The following is a 20,001-nucleotide window of genomic DNA, read 5'->3' as shown; positions in this document are numbered from 1 at the left end:
CCTTGAGCTCACTGGCCTGATCTAGCCTGTGACACTGGGCAGGCGGGAGCGCGGCTTCCAGTCACCATTTTCAGTAGCAGGAGGCTGAAAGTGGTCCCGGAGGTGCAGAGCGAGACGCTACAAGGAGTGAATCACATCACTGCGCAAACAGGATTTTGCAAGCCCCTGATTTTCTGGCCGCTAGAAACCTTAGGGAGCAATTTGGGGCAGCAACCAATTACAGGTCCATGAGTTAAAATGTGGTTTGGGAGAGGATAACGCTTAGCTCCCCAGTGTCTTTTTATGTCCCCTTTTGGCATCCTTCGGACGGGCAGGGGCACCGGGTGAGTCCCAAGGCTGTGCTATGTCTTGTGCTCTTCATTATTCTGCACTGCTCTGCCTCTAGCAGCATCAGCTCCAGCCTTGTTTAAAAACAAGGCAGCAGAATTATCAGTAAGCAGTGTTATCCCTCTGTAATAAATCCTTTTTTTTTTTTTTACTTCCAGGCAGGAAAAAGCATGTGGCCACTTTATTTTTATTTAATTTGTGTTATATCATAAGCTCTCATCTTTCACACATCAAAGCCACACAACAATACACATTGTGTATTCTGAGGCCTTTTTAACAATCATTTTCATGATTTGAGACAGTCTGACATAATTTACAATGGCTCTATTTTAAGCCTGCAAAGGAAACTGAATTGAATGTATCCCATCCTGCACCCTTGGTTCCCATGAACTGCAATCACATCCTCTAACTTCCACTTGCACCGGGGCCCGCGCTAACCTTCCTGCTCCTCTAAATCTCTGCCCTTGAGAAACTTGACCACTTGTTGTCATCTCTTAACTGTTTACCTCTTCAGCAGGCTGCTTCATATCTCAGCAACAATGCTCCTATTGTTCCAGGGCCTGATCCTGCCTGATCCACCCATTTTCCCCTCTTCACATCCCGTTGACATCCCTGGGACAATTCGTGGGGTAAAGAGTGCAGAATTGGGCCCACACACAGGAAATTTGCAATGTGGTAATTCAGGAAGAATGTTTGTGGCTGTATATCAGTTACTGTTCCTGCTGGAAATCTTCATTCACAAGGAAAGACAAGAAAGAAAAGAGAGAATATTTTTTAAAAAACTAAAAACAAAGAAGGAAAAAGATGGAAGATAAAGGAAAAAGAGAGACAAGAAGAGAGACAAAAAGGGAGAAGAGAAGAGAAGAGAAGAGAAGAGAAGAGAAGAGAAGAGAAGAGAAGAGAAGAGAAGAGAAGAGAAGAGAAGAGAAGAGAAGAGAAGAGAAGAGAAGAGAAATTATTCTAGTTCCTTGAAAATGCTTGATTTTTTTCTGGATAAGTGCTTTCTTTTTTAAAAAAAAAAAATTTATTTTCCTATTTAACATAAAACTATTTTTATTTAATATAGCACTATTTGTTATTTATTTGTTGCAGTATGAGGGATTTTTCTGATTTTTCTGCTATTTTCTCCTATTTTTAGCCTAATTGCAGGCATAAGGTTTCTGCTCCCACAAACGAAATTCACCTCCACACTTCACGGTAGAGAATCAGCCCCTTACCTTCACTGTTGAGGTCTTACACAAAAAACTCCCCCTGTTCCCAGATCACAGAAACCAAAATCAAGCTGACCAAAATGGTACTCAAGTGACATAGCCATAGGTTTGCACAAGCTTCACCTCAGATATTATGGGACAACTCCTCTCCTTGAGTAAAGCAGGATAACTCTTATCAACGCTGATAGAGCTATGCCTAACATACAGCAGCACAGCATCAGACCATATACATTTTTCCCCCAAAAAAATCTCCAATGCATACATTGGCTGGCTAATGTATACTTAAAATCAAATAATGTTTTGTCAACCTTTTGATCTTCTACCAGGTTGTGTTGAGGGCCTGCTTCTTATTTACATGACCGCATTACATACAATGCTTCACTCAGGTAGGCTAGAGTGGTAAGCGGGTGAGAAGGGACGTATTGGCACAGATTTGAGAACTTATCCCTTAAAGAACATTGATACATTATTAAATTATTATTCTCCATTAACATGCTCAAAAGTCAACAGAACTGAGAAGTATTCTGCTCCAGAGAAAAGCAAAAATGCACACTTTACAATTGAGAGATATCCTTACAAACTGTTAAGGGAGATGCAAATTAATAATTTGACTAAATATATTTTATCTCAGATTTAAAACTAAATTAAACCAATAATGGCAATACCATTCAAAATACATAAATATTTGTTACTATAATCTCAATCAAACAATTAACAGTTGTACTGATGACTTTACCTTTTTGAGTGTAAATGTTATTTAAAACTATTTAATGAGGTGCTGCTTGTTCACGGTGCCTCTCGCATTTAATAGGCAGTCTATTCAACCCATGGGGCTCCTCAAGGCTGGCAAAGAAATTTTGGGCCCGGGTCTGAAGCCCTTACTCCCCAGAGCAGTCTTACTCCTGGGGACCGTCGCCTGAAGCCCGGGTGTAACATGGCATTAGTGAAGTGCACACCCAATGCACACCTGATTTTGGAGGACACCCTGTGTCTAAATCGATTCTGCTACCTCGATCTCCATGGATATTCCCAGGAGCCAGGACTCCTCGGATAAATCTGTGTTACAAGATATACCTCTTTTTCAACACATTACTTTTATTTCCAAGTAAAGCTTTGCTTAAACTTTAGTAGATGGGGGATGGTTATCAACTTTAATTGCTTCCACGTATCAAAGCAACAGAAGCTGGGCTTGATTTCTCCCGTTACACCTTACTACACCCTTTAAATCTCAGCCTCATACTTTTAAGCAACTAACTCGTAAGGGAAGCTTCCCTCCTTGCAGCTTTTATTGCTCTACACACAAGCTCCCAATCTGGCTCCCAAATTGCAAGAATTCATCTCATGCTACATCCTCTGTGCCGTGATTGTCTCTGGACCCCAAATTAGCCAGCACTTAAGCTTGCATATTTTCTGCTTATTAAAAAAATTACTCTAAGTACTATTTTGAATATGTTCAGTCTATTATGGCATGTGGTTTCTATTTGGAGAGGCTGGAGATTTTGCGAAGGCAGTGAGTAATTACCATAGTGTTGGTGAGTTTTCACTCAAGCTTGGGCGGTGTACTGTAATAAGAGACAGTTGCCATAAACAGACTGGTACAAGTAAATCATGGTGTGTGGCCTTCTGGTGGAAAACAGATAGCTGCTTTAGGTGACCCTACCTCCCTCCCATCACTCAGCAAAGCCTACTGAACATGTGGTCTCCAAACCCTTTTGTTCTGCAATTACATGGCTGTTATTTGTAGGTTGCTCAATGGGTTTTCATCCCTCACACTGTACGTATGAAGAATATGTGTTGCTGTTTTGATTTATCAGAATAAGTAGTAACAAAGAGCATTTGAGAGATTATTTGAGGTGCCACTTACAGACTTTTATGCAGGGCATTGACTGCCAGAGGACCGTGTGAAGACTCCCTACCTACCCAGAAGTTACTGATTTCCAATAGTTATAACCTTTAAGTGTAATTACTTAACCTATAATCAGGTTTTAAAATTATTAATGATATTTATTATTGGATTATATATTTTCTCATTGAAGAAGCCCAAACCAAAGTCTTATCTAACCCAATGGCAGACATACGGACTTCACACAAATTAGTCTTTCAAGCCAATAATCTTCCCACTGAGGCATTATCTTAGTGCTGCTTTGCTCAGGTGTAGTACTGATATTTTCATAAATTATTGTTGAGAGTAGCAAAAGATCAAGAAGTTTAGCGGACAAGTAGAGGAGGTGGTCACGAGGTGCCTTTCAAGCCATAACAGGTGCCTGAAAAGACTGCAGTGCAGATTAGCGCTACCAAGAACGATATTCTGAAATATTTTCTACCTCTGCCCTGCGCCAAGGGGCCAGAACCAGCCCAGGGCACGGCGTGGGAGAGAGGAGCAGGAAGGAGAGCTGCCAGCTCGGCGCGGGGCAAAGCAGCGAGGCCGCGGCCGCCATGACTGGAACAGCTCCTTCTCGCTAAATCCCACTCCCCATTGCTCTTTGCATCTGTGCGTGGAAAAATATCCCGGGGACAAGAGGTACAGCACAGAGTGTCTGCCTGAAAAGGAAAATTGTATGAAAACAGTGCTTTGCACTGGACTATGAATTACACAGTGCTCATTTAATAACTCACAGCCCCTGTGAAGCCAGCGGGAAATTCAAAGGGAGCACAACACAACCTCCTCTTTCCAGGTTACGCTGCTTTCCGACAAAAGAAATAACACTTAGCCAAAGACGTTTAGTTGAAGACTTACATATAAAAGGTTTGACACTGCTGTGGATGTGTTTATGCTGTTTGAGGCCTGAAGAAGTGGCAAAGGTTTTGCCACACTCTGGACAAGCGTGAGCACGAGCCCCAACATGCTGGGAACGAATGTGCCTCTGAAGGTTGCTGGGGTCCGTGAAAACCTGCTAGGAAATGAGTACTGATTAACCAAGAAACTTAACTGTGGAAGAAGCCATTTATTACAAGAGTCTCTTAAAATTCAAACCTTGGAGCTATTTGGGAGTATTTAAGATTAAAAACCGTGGCCGCATCGCAGCCTCGCTAATGGGCATCAAGGGGAGCTGTGCCTGCAGGACAGGGGCTCAGTTTCCCAGGATCAGCTGAGTATTTGGTGGACCTGTTAACCCCTCTGCCACTGCTGCAGCACATGCATGTGCCCCTGCCATCAGAAATTGGGCTTCTGAGGTTAAGGACTTCACAGAAAACGAGTCAAAATGCAGCTGCTTGAAACCCCTAGGTATTACTGCAATAGAAATACTTTATAGCGACAACTGAGTGCGTGACAGTGAGAAATCCTGTAGGCGACACAGTCCTAGCACCCAGGGCTTGGCTGCATCTTACGAGTGTCAGTTCAATATAAAATTCACATTCTTGCAGCAAATCTACTTAAAACCAAGAAAGTCCTTGTGCAAAAGGTCCAAGCTTTGGGAATCTGGAAAAAGCAATGCAGAGCACCACATCCTACACAAATAATCTACACAGCAAGCCCCGTGCTGGGAAGGGATGGAGATGCTCTAGAGATTAAATAGTTGTGCTGACTTAGCGCAACTAGGGCCAGTCCCTGTTTTTTGTTTTGATTTCTATTGCAGTAATGTCCTGAAGTTTCTGGTCCCAATGGCTGGCACACACCCTGAGGACCCAACAACCCTGCATCTCCCTGTGGTTTCTTGCCCCTCAGCAGTCCTCTTCCACCCCATCAGTCCTCACAAGGTGCCAAGCCCTGAGCTCGGGGATGCTCAGCATTCTGCATCAGCGCTCAGTTCAGACCCCACAGCCATTTTCAAACCAAAGTGGGTAGAAAAATAATATCTTTATAAAGCAGAAGTGTAAATCCATGGGAAACCATCTGGAGCATGGCGGAAGCCTTACACCCGCCTGCATCCCAGCCCTGGGCAGCATCCCTACTTCCATGCTCTCGCGCATCCAGCGGCACAAGAAACACCAGGCAGCCTACAAATTCACTGTACCTTGGCACAGTTTTCACACTCATAGTGCTTCCCGCTGTCGTGCGACATTTGGTGACGTATCAAGTTGGACTTCCAGTTAAAAGCTTTGGGGCACTGGTCGCACTTGTACTCCCTCTCCTCACTGTGCGACAGCATGTGCTTCTCCAGGCTGTGGAAATAGGAACAGGGCTCAGTGAGATCTCATTCACACACATGAGGATTTCAGTGGTTTGCGGGAAAAAGAGACAGCAGAGCACATAATTACAGCAATTTTTTTTTTTTTTTCAGAGGGAGTCCAATTCTGACAGACCCAAGTCCTTTGAGTACCAGGCTCACCCCAGCTGGAAGGCAGAACATCCTCCTCCCTACCAGAATAACACATCTTCTAATGTTTTGCCAGGCCACTTGCAAATGCTCCAGGAGATGCTGCTGCCATCGCTCCCTAAGGAGATTATTTCATACACCCTCCAATATTTCACCCTGCTAATTCTTCCCTGCAGTGTGAATTATTTCTACCTTAGGACTTTCCCTCTAAACGCACCTTGGATCCTACCACCTGATGTAACTCTGCTCCTTTGACAAGAGTCAAATTTTCTTACAGCAGAAATGGATCGGGAATAACTCCACTGGAGCAGGAGGACAGAATGAGCATAAGAAGCCTCTAAATATGGTATATACTACAATTGGAGTTATACTTGATTATTATTAAACATAATAAATTGTGTAGCTGTTTATTCATTAATTTCTTAGTAGTTTATTCAGTCTACTAATAGGATATTTAATCCTCCACCCAATTTCTATTGCACATCTTTGAATTAATTTTCATCTGTGAATTTTCTGAATTCCTGTTTAATTACTCATTTGTAGCAAATACATAATTTTACACACCTGTATTGCTTTGTCACATGCAAAGTCGTAACTCCCTCTATTGCCCAAGGAAAGATGGCTACACAATGTAAGAGTGGATTCACGTAGTGTAAAGCCACTGGAAACTGGGATCTTTAGCCTGAGATGCCAAACGGGATCACTCCTTCCTCAGAGGAGCTCCCATGATCTCTGCTGAACCAGTGGACAAAACCTGCTGGGTTTGCAGTCTGGTTTGGGTTTCGCAGCCCAAACAGCAGCCTTCGTTCTCAGCCACAGGTAATAGAAATGCTTTCACCCCGTGGATGCTCTTTACTTCTGCCCCTCTCAGATTCCTTCCTTCAGGGGAAAAAAAAATAATTCTAACTTCCCCTCCTAATACTTCTGTAACAATTAACTCTCCATCATGTGCCGCTAAACAAATTTGCCGTGAGACCTAGAGAGACCCTTGTCCTGGCTCTGGCACCAGCTCCCGGACGCCTACAACGGCTACGTGACCTGCCACCAGCACTGGGCAGTCCTGGCCCCCAGATCGCCATCTTCCTGCTCCGCTCTCTCCATTTAATTATGCACACCCTCAAGCACGGCTCTTTCGGGCCTTTGTTTTCTATAATCTGGATATAGCACACTTTGCTACTTTTTTGCTGTGAACTGTCTTTGTGCTGTATTAGCCTTTCAATAATTCAGGAGTTCGGAGAATGACTGCATTCTCTCTCATTTTTCACTCTTTCTCACAGTACTGCCCATCTATTTATGATGACTCGTTCTTTGTTTTCTGCCCTTTTCTTCAATATTTAATATTTTAAGCTAAATTTACATTTCCTCAATGATTCCCACATGTTAGATACCATCCTCTGGTTCATAGGCACAAAAGAACTTTAACACCAAATAACTCATGACATGGAAAAACATTACAGCCCAGGCTCCTGCCTCACCCAGACTGCTGCAACCCTTTTGACTTGACCTACCCATATCAGCCCCTTCGAATCAATCACTCAGATGGAAAATTAGACACATGGAGCTGCATACTGCTCGACATCGGCTGGTGAATCAGACCTTGCGCCCGCACAAATTCCGACTCAGTGGGGTTGACCTAGTATGTGGGGAGCAATGTTTGGCACATCATGTTTTAATTTTGGTGTCATTAATTCTGCAGAAGTGTTAAGGGTCGGGTCATATGACATGCTGATCTGAGACTCTCTGCGTGATGCCGAGCAACCTCCGCTCCATCAATAGGAGCTAAGGAGCATCTGTGTTTTGGGAAAGGAGGCTCCATCTTCCTGAACCAGCACCTGGAGCATCCAGGAGCAGTTTTCCAAAGGGGCTAACCCTGGGCATGCACAGCCCCGTGGTTACCTCTGACAGACACCACAACATCCTGAATCGTGGACTAGTAAAGATTTCTGTGAAAAAACAGAAAATACTCTAAATTGGCAAGTCAGTATTTAAGGGGCACAACATTATTAAGCAATGCAAATAAATGCACTGCTGTACCTAAAAGGGCAGTTCATCGTTACTTAGGTTGTGCCCACACAATGTGGAAAGGAAAGAAAACATGGGAGTGTGGGAACTGTGCTCCAGGCTGTGGCTGAAACAAAGAGATACCAGCCCAGATCTGCTGCTGCTATAAATCAGCTTCCTAAGAAATGCACTGCCTCATCACGGTGGAGGATCTGGCCCAGGATTTTCCTACTGAGATATCTCAGTATTACTATCAAACATTGACTGAGGTCAACCTTCCCCCGTCCTGAAAGCATTAAGATGTGAATCTGCAAGGTATGTGCTGCAGAAGCTCCTGCGCACTCTCAGTATCTTTCAGTAATTCACAAAATTTGCCATAACACTGCAATATGGTATTTTCAGAAGCCACGAAAACTATAGTGACAGCAAATATGTAAATGATCTTCAGCATATAAAAGTTGTACTTTCTATTGACATTCTATGCACATTTCAGAGACATATGCATAAAGATCTATAAAGGTCAGATATATATATATAAAAAAGAGATAAACTCCAGTGTTTCAAGACAGTATGGCTATAAATATATATTAACAGATAGACATAAATATATTAACATCTAGAACCTACCCCTAACTAGCACGGCTTGCTTGCAAAGATGAAATTGGTAACATCAGCGGACATCACTCAGAGATGTTAAAAGTTATTTATAACTAAAAATAAGGAGCCTGGACCTTAGCTGATCTGAAGTATAATCACACCTCTGGTTTCACTGCAACCAGCCCAATTCTTGCCAGCTAAAGATCTGATTGTCAGAAGATCCAGTTCTTCATTTAATGTCCTCACTAAGGACTTCAGCACAAGGACCAAATCTCTGATTTATTGAGACTCCATTGCTTTCTACGCTGTAAAATACCAACTGGCACAGAAGTCTTATTCATCCTCATCTTTGGTTTGTATAGAAGATGAAGGTGTCAAACTCTGCCCTAGTGATGCCCTGCATGACCTGACTGAAGCCATTACAGAATTTGCCTCATTCAATCATGTTTTAAGCATCTACTCCTACCTTTGTAAGTCTGGGAAGACTTGATCACACTCTTTACACTCCTGGATTTCATGCACGTCCTGAAGGTCATTCTCATTCTCAAGCTTTTTCTGGAAGTCCTCCTCCACCATGGAGAAGGCGGAGTGAGGTGTGCTGCAGGGGAACTTCTGGTGGTCTACAAGCTCAGCCTTGGACTCAAAGAGCTGATCACAGTCCTCACAGCGATACTGGCGCTCCTCTGGAAGACAAAGGGGTTGGGCACAGGGAGACCACATCAGTTTTCAGTCACTTTTAACTACCATCCCACCAGGAGTTTGATAACAGTGTGGTTAAATAAATGGCTATTCAGTGAAAAGGAGAAGAACCTCAAAAGAAATAAGGATGCCTTAGGAATGCTTTATAATAATGCTTTAATTCTAGAAGAGATGACAGTGCAGTACTACCCATTCGTTGTCTGGGTGACATGCAATACGGATCCCCAGCACTGACTTAGGACAAAAGTCGGTGTGTTTATACACTGTCCTAAATGGGGATAGACAGGGTCTAAGGTGGATATCCAGTGGAGGTTGCCAGTCTCTGCCTTTCTGAATGAAGGAGTCTGACTTCAACACGAACACTAGCACCTAAAATAGCCAGAAGGCTGTTTATAGAGTTTTTAAAAGACTTTTAATTTCCATTAGAGTTATTTTGCAGCACCCAACCCTGTTCAAAGTAAGCCAGAGACACCTGAAGTTGGGGTAATGAAGACAGAGGGCCTTGCTTTAAATTCCATAAAATTGGTCACAATGTTTTTCTTATTGAAAAAAGAGTGCAGGAGATCACTAGAGTGTCACTTTGGAGTGAATACTGCATTGTGTTCCATTAATTAGTAATTCCTGCAAAAGAATAGACTAGCCGAAGAAAATCCCAAAAAGCAAACTTGGAGAAGAGCATCCCATGATATTTTTTTCTGCTGAATTTTCTACTGATGGTCCATACGAGGAGCCAGACACGTTGATTTGGTTTCAGTGTTATCTGCCCTGCAGATATAAATTCTCAGAGGCTCTGAGTCAAAAAGGCACGGAGGAGTCTGGCTGAAATCTCAAATGTGTGCAGTTGGTTGCTACCTGACAGTTGAGTTGATCCAGAGAAAGCATCGTAGGGGCTCTGTTATCCACTGTCTATGAACAGTACTTTGGCTCATTCTGCTTCTAAATTAGCCCTGTGGGACATATTCCTGCGTGTGACTGCAGAGATTTCCTCTGGTGTCATTTATACAATAGCTACTTGACCACAGGGACCAGGCATGGAAAACACCATGCTTGAAAAGGGGAACATCTTTAGCAATAACTAAACAAAGTTACCGCTATGGGAAAAAAAAAAGCAAACACAAAACCAAAGGACAATGAATGAACAACCCCCATCTTAGTCTTGAAAGAACAAAAGGTACAGGCAGTTATAAAAAAAGCACAGAGATGGGAAAATTCCTGCACACAGTCCCTGAATCCTTGAGAATTTGTAAAATGTCCACATTGGCATAAACTGCAGCCTAATGAGCACCAAGCAGATGTCCTACACATAGTCCTGATGAATAACCCACTGCCCAATGGGCAGCAGAGCAAAAGGAGCTTTTGAGGTGGAGGATGGATCTGAGGCCACCCAGTCTGCAAGGGATGGGCAACAGCTCAGGAGTTTCAGACCCAGAATCTGTGTCAGCTGAGTAATGACTGAGCACAAGGAGGAAGAATGACTCAAAAGCCCTCACAAGTGATAGCAACATTAACAACCTGAGATTTTCTCTTTTCAAGAGGACAGGATAACAGTTGTTTGTGAGTGGCAAAAAATAACCTGTAATCAGGGTCCATACATCATTGTCCTGCAGGAGCAGCACAGCCTAGAGATAAGGACTTGGACTCTTGTTCTTCTTTTGCAACACCCACAGAATGATCGAGTTTCAACCTTGAAGCCTTACTACTGCCCTCGGTTACATCTGCAAATCTCTGTTTCTACCAGGGAGGTTTGAGTAAGTGACGGTAAAACTTGAGTGACATTAGGAGTTGCAGGGATGCAACGCTGAGAAATACTGAGTGTGCAAACTAGAGCTCACCAGATTAGCAGGTAGAAAATGCAACATTGGAAGAAGCAACATTCAGTTATATTCAAATGTAACACTGAATGGAGATACATTCCTGGTTGGACCAGGTTGGATTGATGGAATGATGAAGAAAATAAATGGAGAACTCCCAAAGCCACAACTGAAGTAGTTGTGATAATACTAGACTACTTTATTCACTGAACAGCTTTCAGAGAAGCAGAAGATAGACAAACACAGCTGTGGCCCAGCTCTTCTCCCTGGCTAAAGTGAAGCCATCCTGGATTTCAAGAGGATTCCAACAGAGGAGAATTCTCCCTATTTTTTTTTGCTTAAATTCAACGATAATTTCTATCAGATTAGACAGTAAGGAGGAGCTAACCGTGAATGTCCGGAGCCATTGTTTCATGTGAATAATCTTCACTCTTCATGAACAGTAGGAGCTCCTCTCCTGGTTCAATATCTGCTACCACTCTGTAGAATATCTGGGGGGGGGGAAAAAAAAAAAAGAGAGAGAAAGCAAGGTGACTACCACAACAGTCAAAGAGGCATAAACCACCACCAGTGAGTATTACAGGATCGAAACCGTGTGGCCAGACCCTGCCCTGGCGTGGGTGCTGGCTGCTGGAGAGATGCCGACTTTGACTATGGCAGGTCCGCTCCTTCCAGCCCCAAAGCTGTTGGTGCTTTGGGCTCTGCGAGGATAAAAAGGACGATTGCTTTCAACAGCCTCTGCTGCAAAATGAGCTGCGGGATGATTGCAAATATCACCGGCAATTTGCATGCTTAGTTATACCAAACCCCTGTACGAAGTACCAGAAAATGCATCCCTGAGTGACCCATGTAGGTGAAATAACGCTTGTTGCACTAGGAAAAGGTACTAAAGCAGACCTGAGAAGATGTTGCTGATTAAACCATAGGCATCCAACCCCCCCAGTTTCAATCATCTACGCAGTCCAGAAAGCTGTGAGGTGAGAGGCTTACACAAACCAGTGTCCCAGGTTATTCCTCAGCTTTAAACCAGAATCAAAGGAAAAGTCAGTCCCGGATAAAGAAACACTGCAAGCACCCAAAGCTGCTGGTGGTGACCCTGGCTGGTGGCACCTGGTCCCCCTGCAGAGGTGACATCAGGCTCTGGGAAGGAGCCCATCAGGGATGCAGGAGGCTGCAGATGGGTGAAGGGACCACGCTCCCCTGGGTCCGCGCACCCAGAGCAAGCACACACCAGCACCATGAGGCTCTGCAGAAAGGACATTCCCAAAATCCACCTGGCTTCTTTCTGTCTCAGCAGGAAATGTGAAGAGCACTAAAAAGCTCCATGAAGCTGCTCAGATAAAGATTAGTAACTTCCTCAGGCCTTGTTAAAAAAAATCATGACAGCTATGTTTCCTACGCTAAAAAAATGATGCCTTTGTGTTTTTTTCAGACTAATGTATTTTTAAAAGCTTTGCTCTCAAACTCCTAACTCTCAACACTTATTTCAGGGCATTGGGAGAAAGGCAGAAAATCACCTTCACTGTTTGAAGTCAGATGCATTTTGTCACAAGGCAGGCATGGGCATCTAGAGATGCCTGTAGATGATCTTTAAGGTCCCTTCCAACCCAAACCATCCTATGATTCTATGATTTTCGTCGCACAAGAACCATCACCCATCGGGTGGCCCCGGCAGGCGAGCACATACCAATGTCCTCCAGGAGGTGGCCGTACAGCCTAATCCGTTCCTTCTGCACGAGCCGCCTTTGCCCACAGATACCGGCTAAATACCTAAAGATAACGAAATAAGATGCATCTCCTCGGATTTGGGTTTTTTTTTCTTCTCCTTGTCCCAAAAACTGTTCTGGAGGAGGCACCCAGGGGAGCGGTGGGGAAGGCGGCTGGGGCCAGCTCATCCCACCACGCCGGCACTCGCCCCTCTCCAGGTGCCAGAAGTGCTGAGAAAACACATCGGGCACAAGGTATCCGTGCCACAATATCTTGCTTATGGCAAATTTTCTCCATAAAAGCCAGGAAAACGATTTTATGGGCAGTCTGATCTACCCAGGTTGCACCTCCCTTCTCTTCCACACTGTCCTGGTCAGCTTGGACTTGCCATTTTCACTCCTTGTTGAGGGAATTTTGAACTCCAGAGTATTTTGGAGGGCACAAGGGGCCAAAAGAGCCATGGCAGAGTCTCATGCATCTCTCTTCATCCAGCTGGGCGAATGCCTGGTACTGCAATCCTCTCCGGAGCCAACGCTAGCACTGGCGCTGAAGGATGCGGGGCTGCTGCGTGGGCTTCAGCACGCTAGGGATGAGGCTGGGGCAACAAAATTCATTTGATCAAAGGCCGAAACGCATTTAAGTGAAGTCAGCTTTTAATTCCTGCAAATAAATCCGATGTCAGCGCTGCATCCAGTGAATGTTTGCTTTAAGTGATGCTTGTTTTTCCATTTATTAAGATAAATGTATTGAAAACTGGCTTTTTCTTCCAGAAGTGTAACGGCCTCCACACATCTGAAAGGGAAGCTGCAGTCTGATCTGTAGAAGATAAGCCTGGTTGCCAGCTGGCTTTGGGTGGAAATAAAACATGTATGGCATCGCACCCTGAACAGAGAGATTTCTGCAGACCTCCTTCCTGCAACAGCACCCACCTCCTGCTTGGGGTGGGAACAGGATCAGGCCCACCCCGTGGCCAGGTGGAACCTCCACCGTCTCAGAGGGACCACGCCAAAGCTCCTGCTCTGCCCGGGACAGCTCTTCCCAGGACTTGCCTCAGCGCTCCCAGGGTTTGCATCGCAGTCGGATAAACTCAGCTGTTCTGAGGTCAGCAGTGCCTCCGCACCAAGGAGCGAACAAAAATCACAGCGAAGTCTTCTCCGGTGTTCATCCTGTCCCATCAGAGGTATTTTGATAGACCTTTTCACCTCTCATCGCAAAGTGAGGACACATGGACCGTCCAGGGGCATAAAGAGGGTCTTGTTCACGAACCGCTGTGCTGGGGTGCATCGCTTCTCTTTGGGAAGCAGTTGTGGGACAAATCTCTAACTGGGGTGTAAATTCTGCAGCCAATTGTCCTGATTGCACTGGTATTTGAAAATATCAGAGATGATTAAGCCATACACCAGAAACTACCTGGCCAGCCCCTCTGTACCTCAGCAGGGAGGAGAGAGGGAGTACATCAAAAAACTCCATTTTTGGTTGAGTGACATTTCTCTATTTTGCTTCTCAGAAATAGCACTCCCCCCCAAAACAAGTGACAGATTTCCAGCTCTGGTGTTTTCATATTATTATTATTAGAATATTAACTTTAATTGTTATTTAAAATATTTTTTATATTTCTGTATGTGCAAAAAATCCTATCTGCATTAACAGTTTGTATACCAGATTATGTTCCAGTGAGGATCTAAAACAAAAGATATTGAACTTTAAACCAAAACGATCATGGAGGTAAATTTAATCTGATTTTAAGACCTGTCCTTATTCCTTCACGGGAAAAGCTTTTTTCTCACTCTTCCCACCTAAAACCTCCTGCAATTATCCTGTCTGTGAAAAAGCGAGACGCTAACTGTGGAAATGAACCTTGTTGGCCAAGTTTTTAGCAGCAGCAGCTTGCTGAGGACAGGCGGCGCGGGGGTCCTGCCAGCCCCCAGGTGGGAAAGCTCATAAATCGCCCCCGAGCCCCGCGGGTCCCCTCCTCGCTGCCCCCGCTTTGCGACGACAGCAACCTCTGCCGCAGGCAGTGGGGTTTGTACGGGGAAACGCTGATGCGGAATAAACGGAATTTTCAGTTGCAAAGCTTGAAAATTTCTTGGACGCAGTTCTGAGCCTACTGTAATTAAAGAAAGGTTTTAATTCTCTGACTATCACGTCTTCAGGCCACCAAGGCCGTTTCGTTACCTGATTTTCTCAGGTTAACCTGCGCTCGCGACACGCTAGCGTGCACCAGTCTGCCTCGAGAAGTACAGGAAGAGCTGCTGCACAGTAGAGGAATGACCAGGAGGGGGGAGGAAAAAAAAAAAAAAAAAAAAAAGCGAAGTCCAGATGCGCATTTCACATGCCCTGGGATCAGTGGTGTGTGACTGCAGTTTATATAGGAAGAGCAAAATCGGATCCAGATCTGGAAACACTTTCAAAGTTCAGGGGGTCTGAGGTGGGGAGAAGATGGGGGAGGCCTAACTCATCAGCCCTCTGTGCCTGCCTACACCGCAGGTCATATATTTGTGCTACCGAGCAGAAATAAAAGCTCCCAAACTGCAAAGCCATAAAGGAAAAGGGGAGGGGGGGGAAAAAAAAAAAAAAAAGGAACACACACAATTTACTTTTAAATGGATGAATAAGGCCTCATTGTTATGAATCCCAGTTTACTTTTCCTGGTCAGGCACTTGAAATTTTATTTATGCTTAATAGACTGCATTTGGCATGTGTAAAGATGACAGAAGCGTGAATTATGAACGACCTTCAACCTAGTCAGGAAGTTGTAATAATTGAAATAATAGCGAAAACGCACTCCCTGCGAGCCCGGGCCGGGGCCATGCGCTCGGCCTCCACCGCCCGCGTGCTTTGAAGTGCCCCGGCCATCCCGCCTGCCCAGGCCAGACCCACACCGCTCTGTCCGAACCCCCCCTCCGCTCCTGTCCAGCATGACCCCCAGCCCCAGGAAGGTTTAACCAAAGAATACCAGTTTGGGGGGGGAAAAAGTGAGACTTTAGCTGCTGCGTGCGAGCAAAGGCACAAGCTGCTACGCATGCTAAGCCCTGAAGAGTTGGATTCTGTCGCATCCAACTAAACCCTGTACTCCTGTGTACACCAGCGCTTTGGAAAACATTGCACGTGCCCCAGTGCTGTCTGGGAAATTCAGATTTTAGGGCAGGGGAGAGGTGCTGCTCACAGTTGGTGTTGTTCATACTTTAACCCCCCAGCTGATGCATTGAACTTCCATCTAACACCATCAGGGAAGGCACACACTAGTGCAAGTGGGAGGACTGAGCAGAGGACTCGGTCAGGATGGGGTGATGGCAAGGAAGAGAAGACGCTGATGGCAAAACGCACCCCAGCCAAAGCCTGGTGAAGTCCACCAGCACCCAAGGAGTCCTGTGCTGCTGCTCCTGCACCAACATCCAACGCCTGATGTGCTCCAAACATCCACCACATCCCATGAGTACATGTACCCCAAAAAAACAAGGCACCAGCCCTGGCTCCTGGCCACTTTTGGGGGCTGGGGTGTACTGGAGGGGAGCGTGCCCCAAGCCAGGGCACGAAAACCAGCACCCGGAGAGGCGGCACGCACACTGCCAACCGGCATTTGCCTCTGCGCTGCTTTGGAGCAAGAGGGTAACTTGCCTGAAAAAGCAAAACAAATTAAAAGTCCAAAACTAATAAGAAGCATTATGTTCAAGGAGCTTGAACAAAATCAGGATTTATGCCCGCCAGAAAAATGAGAAGGACGAACGGATACATAAACTTACAACGAGCCGTAATTAAGCATTTGAGGGGAAAAAAAGGAAAGAAAAAGGTCCAAACAGCAAAGCTTCAATTTTAGCTCCTGTGATGAACAACTTCTGCAGCTGGAGAACTGTGTGATGAAACCCGAGCCAGGTTCTTCTTGCCATGCTCAGGCAAATGATAAATTGAAATGAACTGGAGTTTTTTCAAGGGCTAAAGTAGAAGAGTTCTTCCCAAGCCCTGTATAGGGCCCAAAGAAAACTTCAGCAAAAATCCACAGGCGAAGCTCAGCAAGTGCCTGCATGCGAGCGACCGCGGGGGCACGGGTGGGAGCCAGGCAGGGAGGAGGGGGCCCTCCTCTTCACCCTGCCACGATGGTGGGAGAGCACCGCAGCACCTTGGCACCAGCACCACGAACCCTTTCCTTCCTCTTTTCCAAAATGCCCCAAAACTGCCAAAGTGGATCAAGCAGGAGGGGCTGGAGCGAGGACGGTCTCCTGAAACAGCACTAGGAATCCCCATTTTTCCACATTCTGAGGTAAAAAGATGCCTCCTGCTCCTCCAAAATGGGAAGGCAGCTGCAGGATGTCCCTCCGCAGGGCATCCTCTTTGGCATCTCAGGGGCTGCGGGCCACCTCCCTGGTGATACTCATGTCTTCTTCCATCATAGGTGAATTTTAGCCTCTGCGAAAGCCCTGGGGTCCAGGTGAGGGGCTGCCCCACCAAACTGAGCTGCTCCAGCCCTGCAAAATCTCCTACTCGGGGGTTGCGGACCACTGACACCAGGCCATGACTTCCATGTGCCTACCCGTTCTTCTGAGGCGGCCTCACCATGCAGTTGTCTTCCAAGATCCCACCTTCATTCATGGACCACACCAAGTGTCAAGTGAGTTGCAGCCTTGTGGACATCTATAATCCTCTTTCCAGCAAGCATACGAGTATGACTTGACGGCTCCCATCACAAAAAAAAAGGCATTTTGCTTAGAGACAACATGCCTTACTGCTCTTATTAGACATGAATGGTCAATAGAAAGCTTATCACTTTGCAAAAATGGCAACAACAAGCTGCCAGTTTTGCTTCTAAACCATTTCTTTCAGGTCACGTCAGGACAGGCTGACACGGAAAGCGGTGCCACCGCCAGTGCATTAAGCTCCAGATTACGCAGGCGGATGTAAAGACCGGGCAGGAATTTCACCCGCAGCCTGAGCTCTAACTGCAGTAAGTGGAAAATCACCGCTGATGAACTCCACGTTCCACCAGCTCTAGGCTAACGCGACCCTGCTCCACTGGAGACAGATTTTCAGTGGGAGCTGGATTAAGCTTTATTTGCTTAATAAACTAATAACTCATAGGAAGAATCACGGCAGAACAGGGCCCTGTATGAGCTCAGCGTGCGTGTGCCCTCCTGACCCACAACAGTCAAAACCTTAATTTCACTCTCTGACGACAAAGCCTCAAAACTATTCCTTAAATACACAACTTTTGCAGGTGGCCGCGTGTCTGGGGCTGCTGGAAGGAGTCTCCACCGTTTTCTGCCCGCGAGCCGCCTGCTGCGGAGGGGGGCAAGCGGCAGTAAAAGCTGAAACACGAAGCTGTGTCTGTAGATTAAAAAAAAAGTTTGTAAAAATGCGTTAAGATGCGACCAGATTTGGTGAAACCTACAGCAGTAGGTTCACTTGTGTAAGTTTATATCGCTGACATCGGGCACGTTGCTAAGAGTGCAATACTACTGTTTTTTCTCCCATTGCACTGTACTTGAATAATAAAGAAACAAAAATAAAACACACAGAGAAAAACCCCAAAAATCTATTTCAGCACACACAGCAATCCAAAACCTCAGTAAACTGATCTTGAGGCACTTTTGAGTTTTCTGTGGATAAACCAAGGGAATCTTCAAGAGCTGCTCTGTCGGGGGGAAGAGACCGGGAAGCTCAGAACAGCTTCACAGCGTTACGTGGCCGTATTGCTGTCAGGGCTCTGTGAGCCGTAGGCAAGATAAAAACAATATCCAGGAGTTTTTACTTAAACTGCTACCAATCTCTTAAAAGGAAAAAAAAAAAGTGAAAAAAATATATTTTTTTTATAGCTTGAAGGTGACCGTGATCCCAGCCTGAAAATGTGCCTGGGACGTGTGACAGCCCCTGACATGCCATCGCTACAGTCACTGCTGTACTTGCAACTGCGCTTTCATTAACATATATATTTAAAATAATGCTTTTGCTGGGATGACAGCACTGCCAGAGAGCCTAACAGGGCTAATCATTCTGAAGTCATTAAAAAGTTGAACTATTAGACGTTTAACGATAACAGAGGGGAGTATTGAATCCTGACTGACTCCGAGCTGAAAAAACACATTCCAGGGCAACAGCAGTGACAAGACTCTCTGCAGCTCCGCACATGCTGTAGTCTCCTTGGGGAAAGGGAAAAAAAATGAGAGTGCCCTGGTTGTGGAATTTTATTATTCATATACATCTTGAATTACATAGTTCAGATTGGGTATGACAGGAGATAATAGAAAGACAGCAAAGAGAAATCCTAGATAACCTCGTTTGAAATAAAACATTAAATAAATAAAAACGCAGCTTTTAAATCCTACTCCACCTCCAATCAAAGAGGAATTGCATCCAGTGTGCGTGTTTTGACTGCATCCCGCCATTAGCAAGCTGTTCATCTCAGCAAAGCCCATTTATACAGCCCTACGAAAGAGCCCGGGCCTTTGTAAAGTTGATCCTGAGTGATGAAACCTAACCTCAACCCTGAGTCGAGGGGTGGGGTGGTATGTCTCTGCAAAAAGGCCAGTAGAATAAAAAGACAAAAAAAAAAAAAAAAAATGTTTTGCTTTCACTCTTTTTGTTAAATACAGAGCTTAGCAGAGCGACTAGGTTACACATCACCCTGAGATTCATCTAAATCCTGCCTCAAGCAGTCTGGGAACCATACCTGTCTGTCAGCCAGGCTGGAATTTAGCAGCAGAAACTTGCGGGCAGCGTGAGGCTGGGAGCGCTGGCAGGATCTTGTACCTTTTCAGGTACAACCCAATGTTTGCTTGGGAATTTTACAGATGAGTTGAAGCAATTAGAGGTGAACAATTACTGCCGGTCGAGTGTCTGCGCCTCGGGAGCGAGCAGTGGGGATGCTCCCTGTGCCACCAGGGCTGCTGAGGTACCTCTTATTCCTGGAGCAAACTGGGGGGAACTGGGGCATCCCCCACTCCTGCACCCAGCACTGGCTGTGGCTCCAGCTGGACTGGGGCCTCGTGTCCCCACTGCACTGCATCGCCCCTGCCCTCCAGCTCTAGCTGCAACCACCAACACGCGCCCTCGGGCTTCACCTTCTTTTTTTTTTTTTCCCTTCTTTTTTTCCCCTTTATTTCTCTTTTTTTTTTCCCCTGACCCAAAGTCAGCCCCACGCCATCCCCACGCAGGCACATACGCATGCCGAGTCCTGACTCGCATTTGTCACTCCTTGTACGCGCACACGTTTGGCCATGTAATGTCCATTTCCCAGCTTGCCTTCCCATTATATTTTATATTACCTCTGGCGAGCTTGTGCCAGAAGAAAGCAGAAGGAGGAGCTGTTAGAAAGGCTTTTTCACTTTAAGATTCAAGAGCACATTTTTAGCATTAACTTTTTAGGCTCTGGTCATAAAACGTTGGAGTACGCGTACA

General features: G+C 45.4%; 1 protein-coding gene across 7 annotated transcripts in view; it reads right to left on the bottom strand.

The window, feature by feature from the left end:
* The window catches only part of MECOM (MDS1 and EVI1 complex locus), a 339,255-nt gene that overhangs the window by 25,842 nt on the left and 293,412 nt on the right, over window positions 1–20,001 (bottom strand). For 4 of the 7 annotated variants that reach the window (XM_086754444.1, XM_086754447.1, XM_086754449.1 and 1 more), the window contains 4 exons: window positions 11,294–11,396; window positions 8,862–9,078; window positions 5,495–5,642; window positions 4,276–4,432 (listed from right to left, as the gene is read on the bottom strand). In XM_086754444.1, the coding sequence (XP_086610570.1) occupies window positions 4,276–4,432; window positions 5,495–5,642; window positions 8,862–9,078; window positions 11,294–11,396 (625 nt within the window). The remainder of the gene's footprint in view (window positions 1–4,275; window positions 4,433–5,494; window positions 5,643–8,861; window positions 9,079–11,293; window positions 11,397–20,001) is intronic. The other 3 variants (XM_086754445.1, XM_086754448.1, XM_086754451.1) reach the window with 1 other exon arrangement.

This window comes from Chlamydotis macqueenii, chromosome 9 (genome assembly GCF_036417535.1).
Source record: "Chlamydotis macqueenii isolate bChlMac1 chromosome 9, bChlMac1.mat, whole genome shotgun sequence".
NCBI classification, from domain to species: domain Eukaryota; kingdom Metazoa; phylum Chordata; class Aves; order Otidiformes; family Otididae; genus Chlamydotis; species Chlamydotis macqueenii.
The sequence above is the reverse complement of the archived record's forward strand: the minus strand, read 5'-3'. Positions and strand labels throughout refer to the sequence as shown.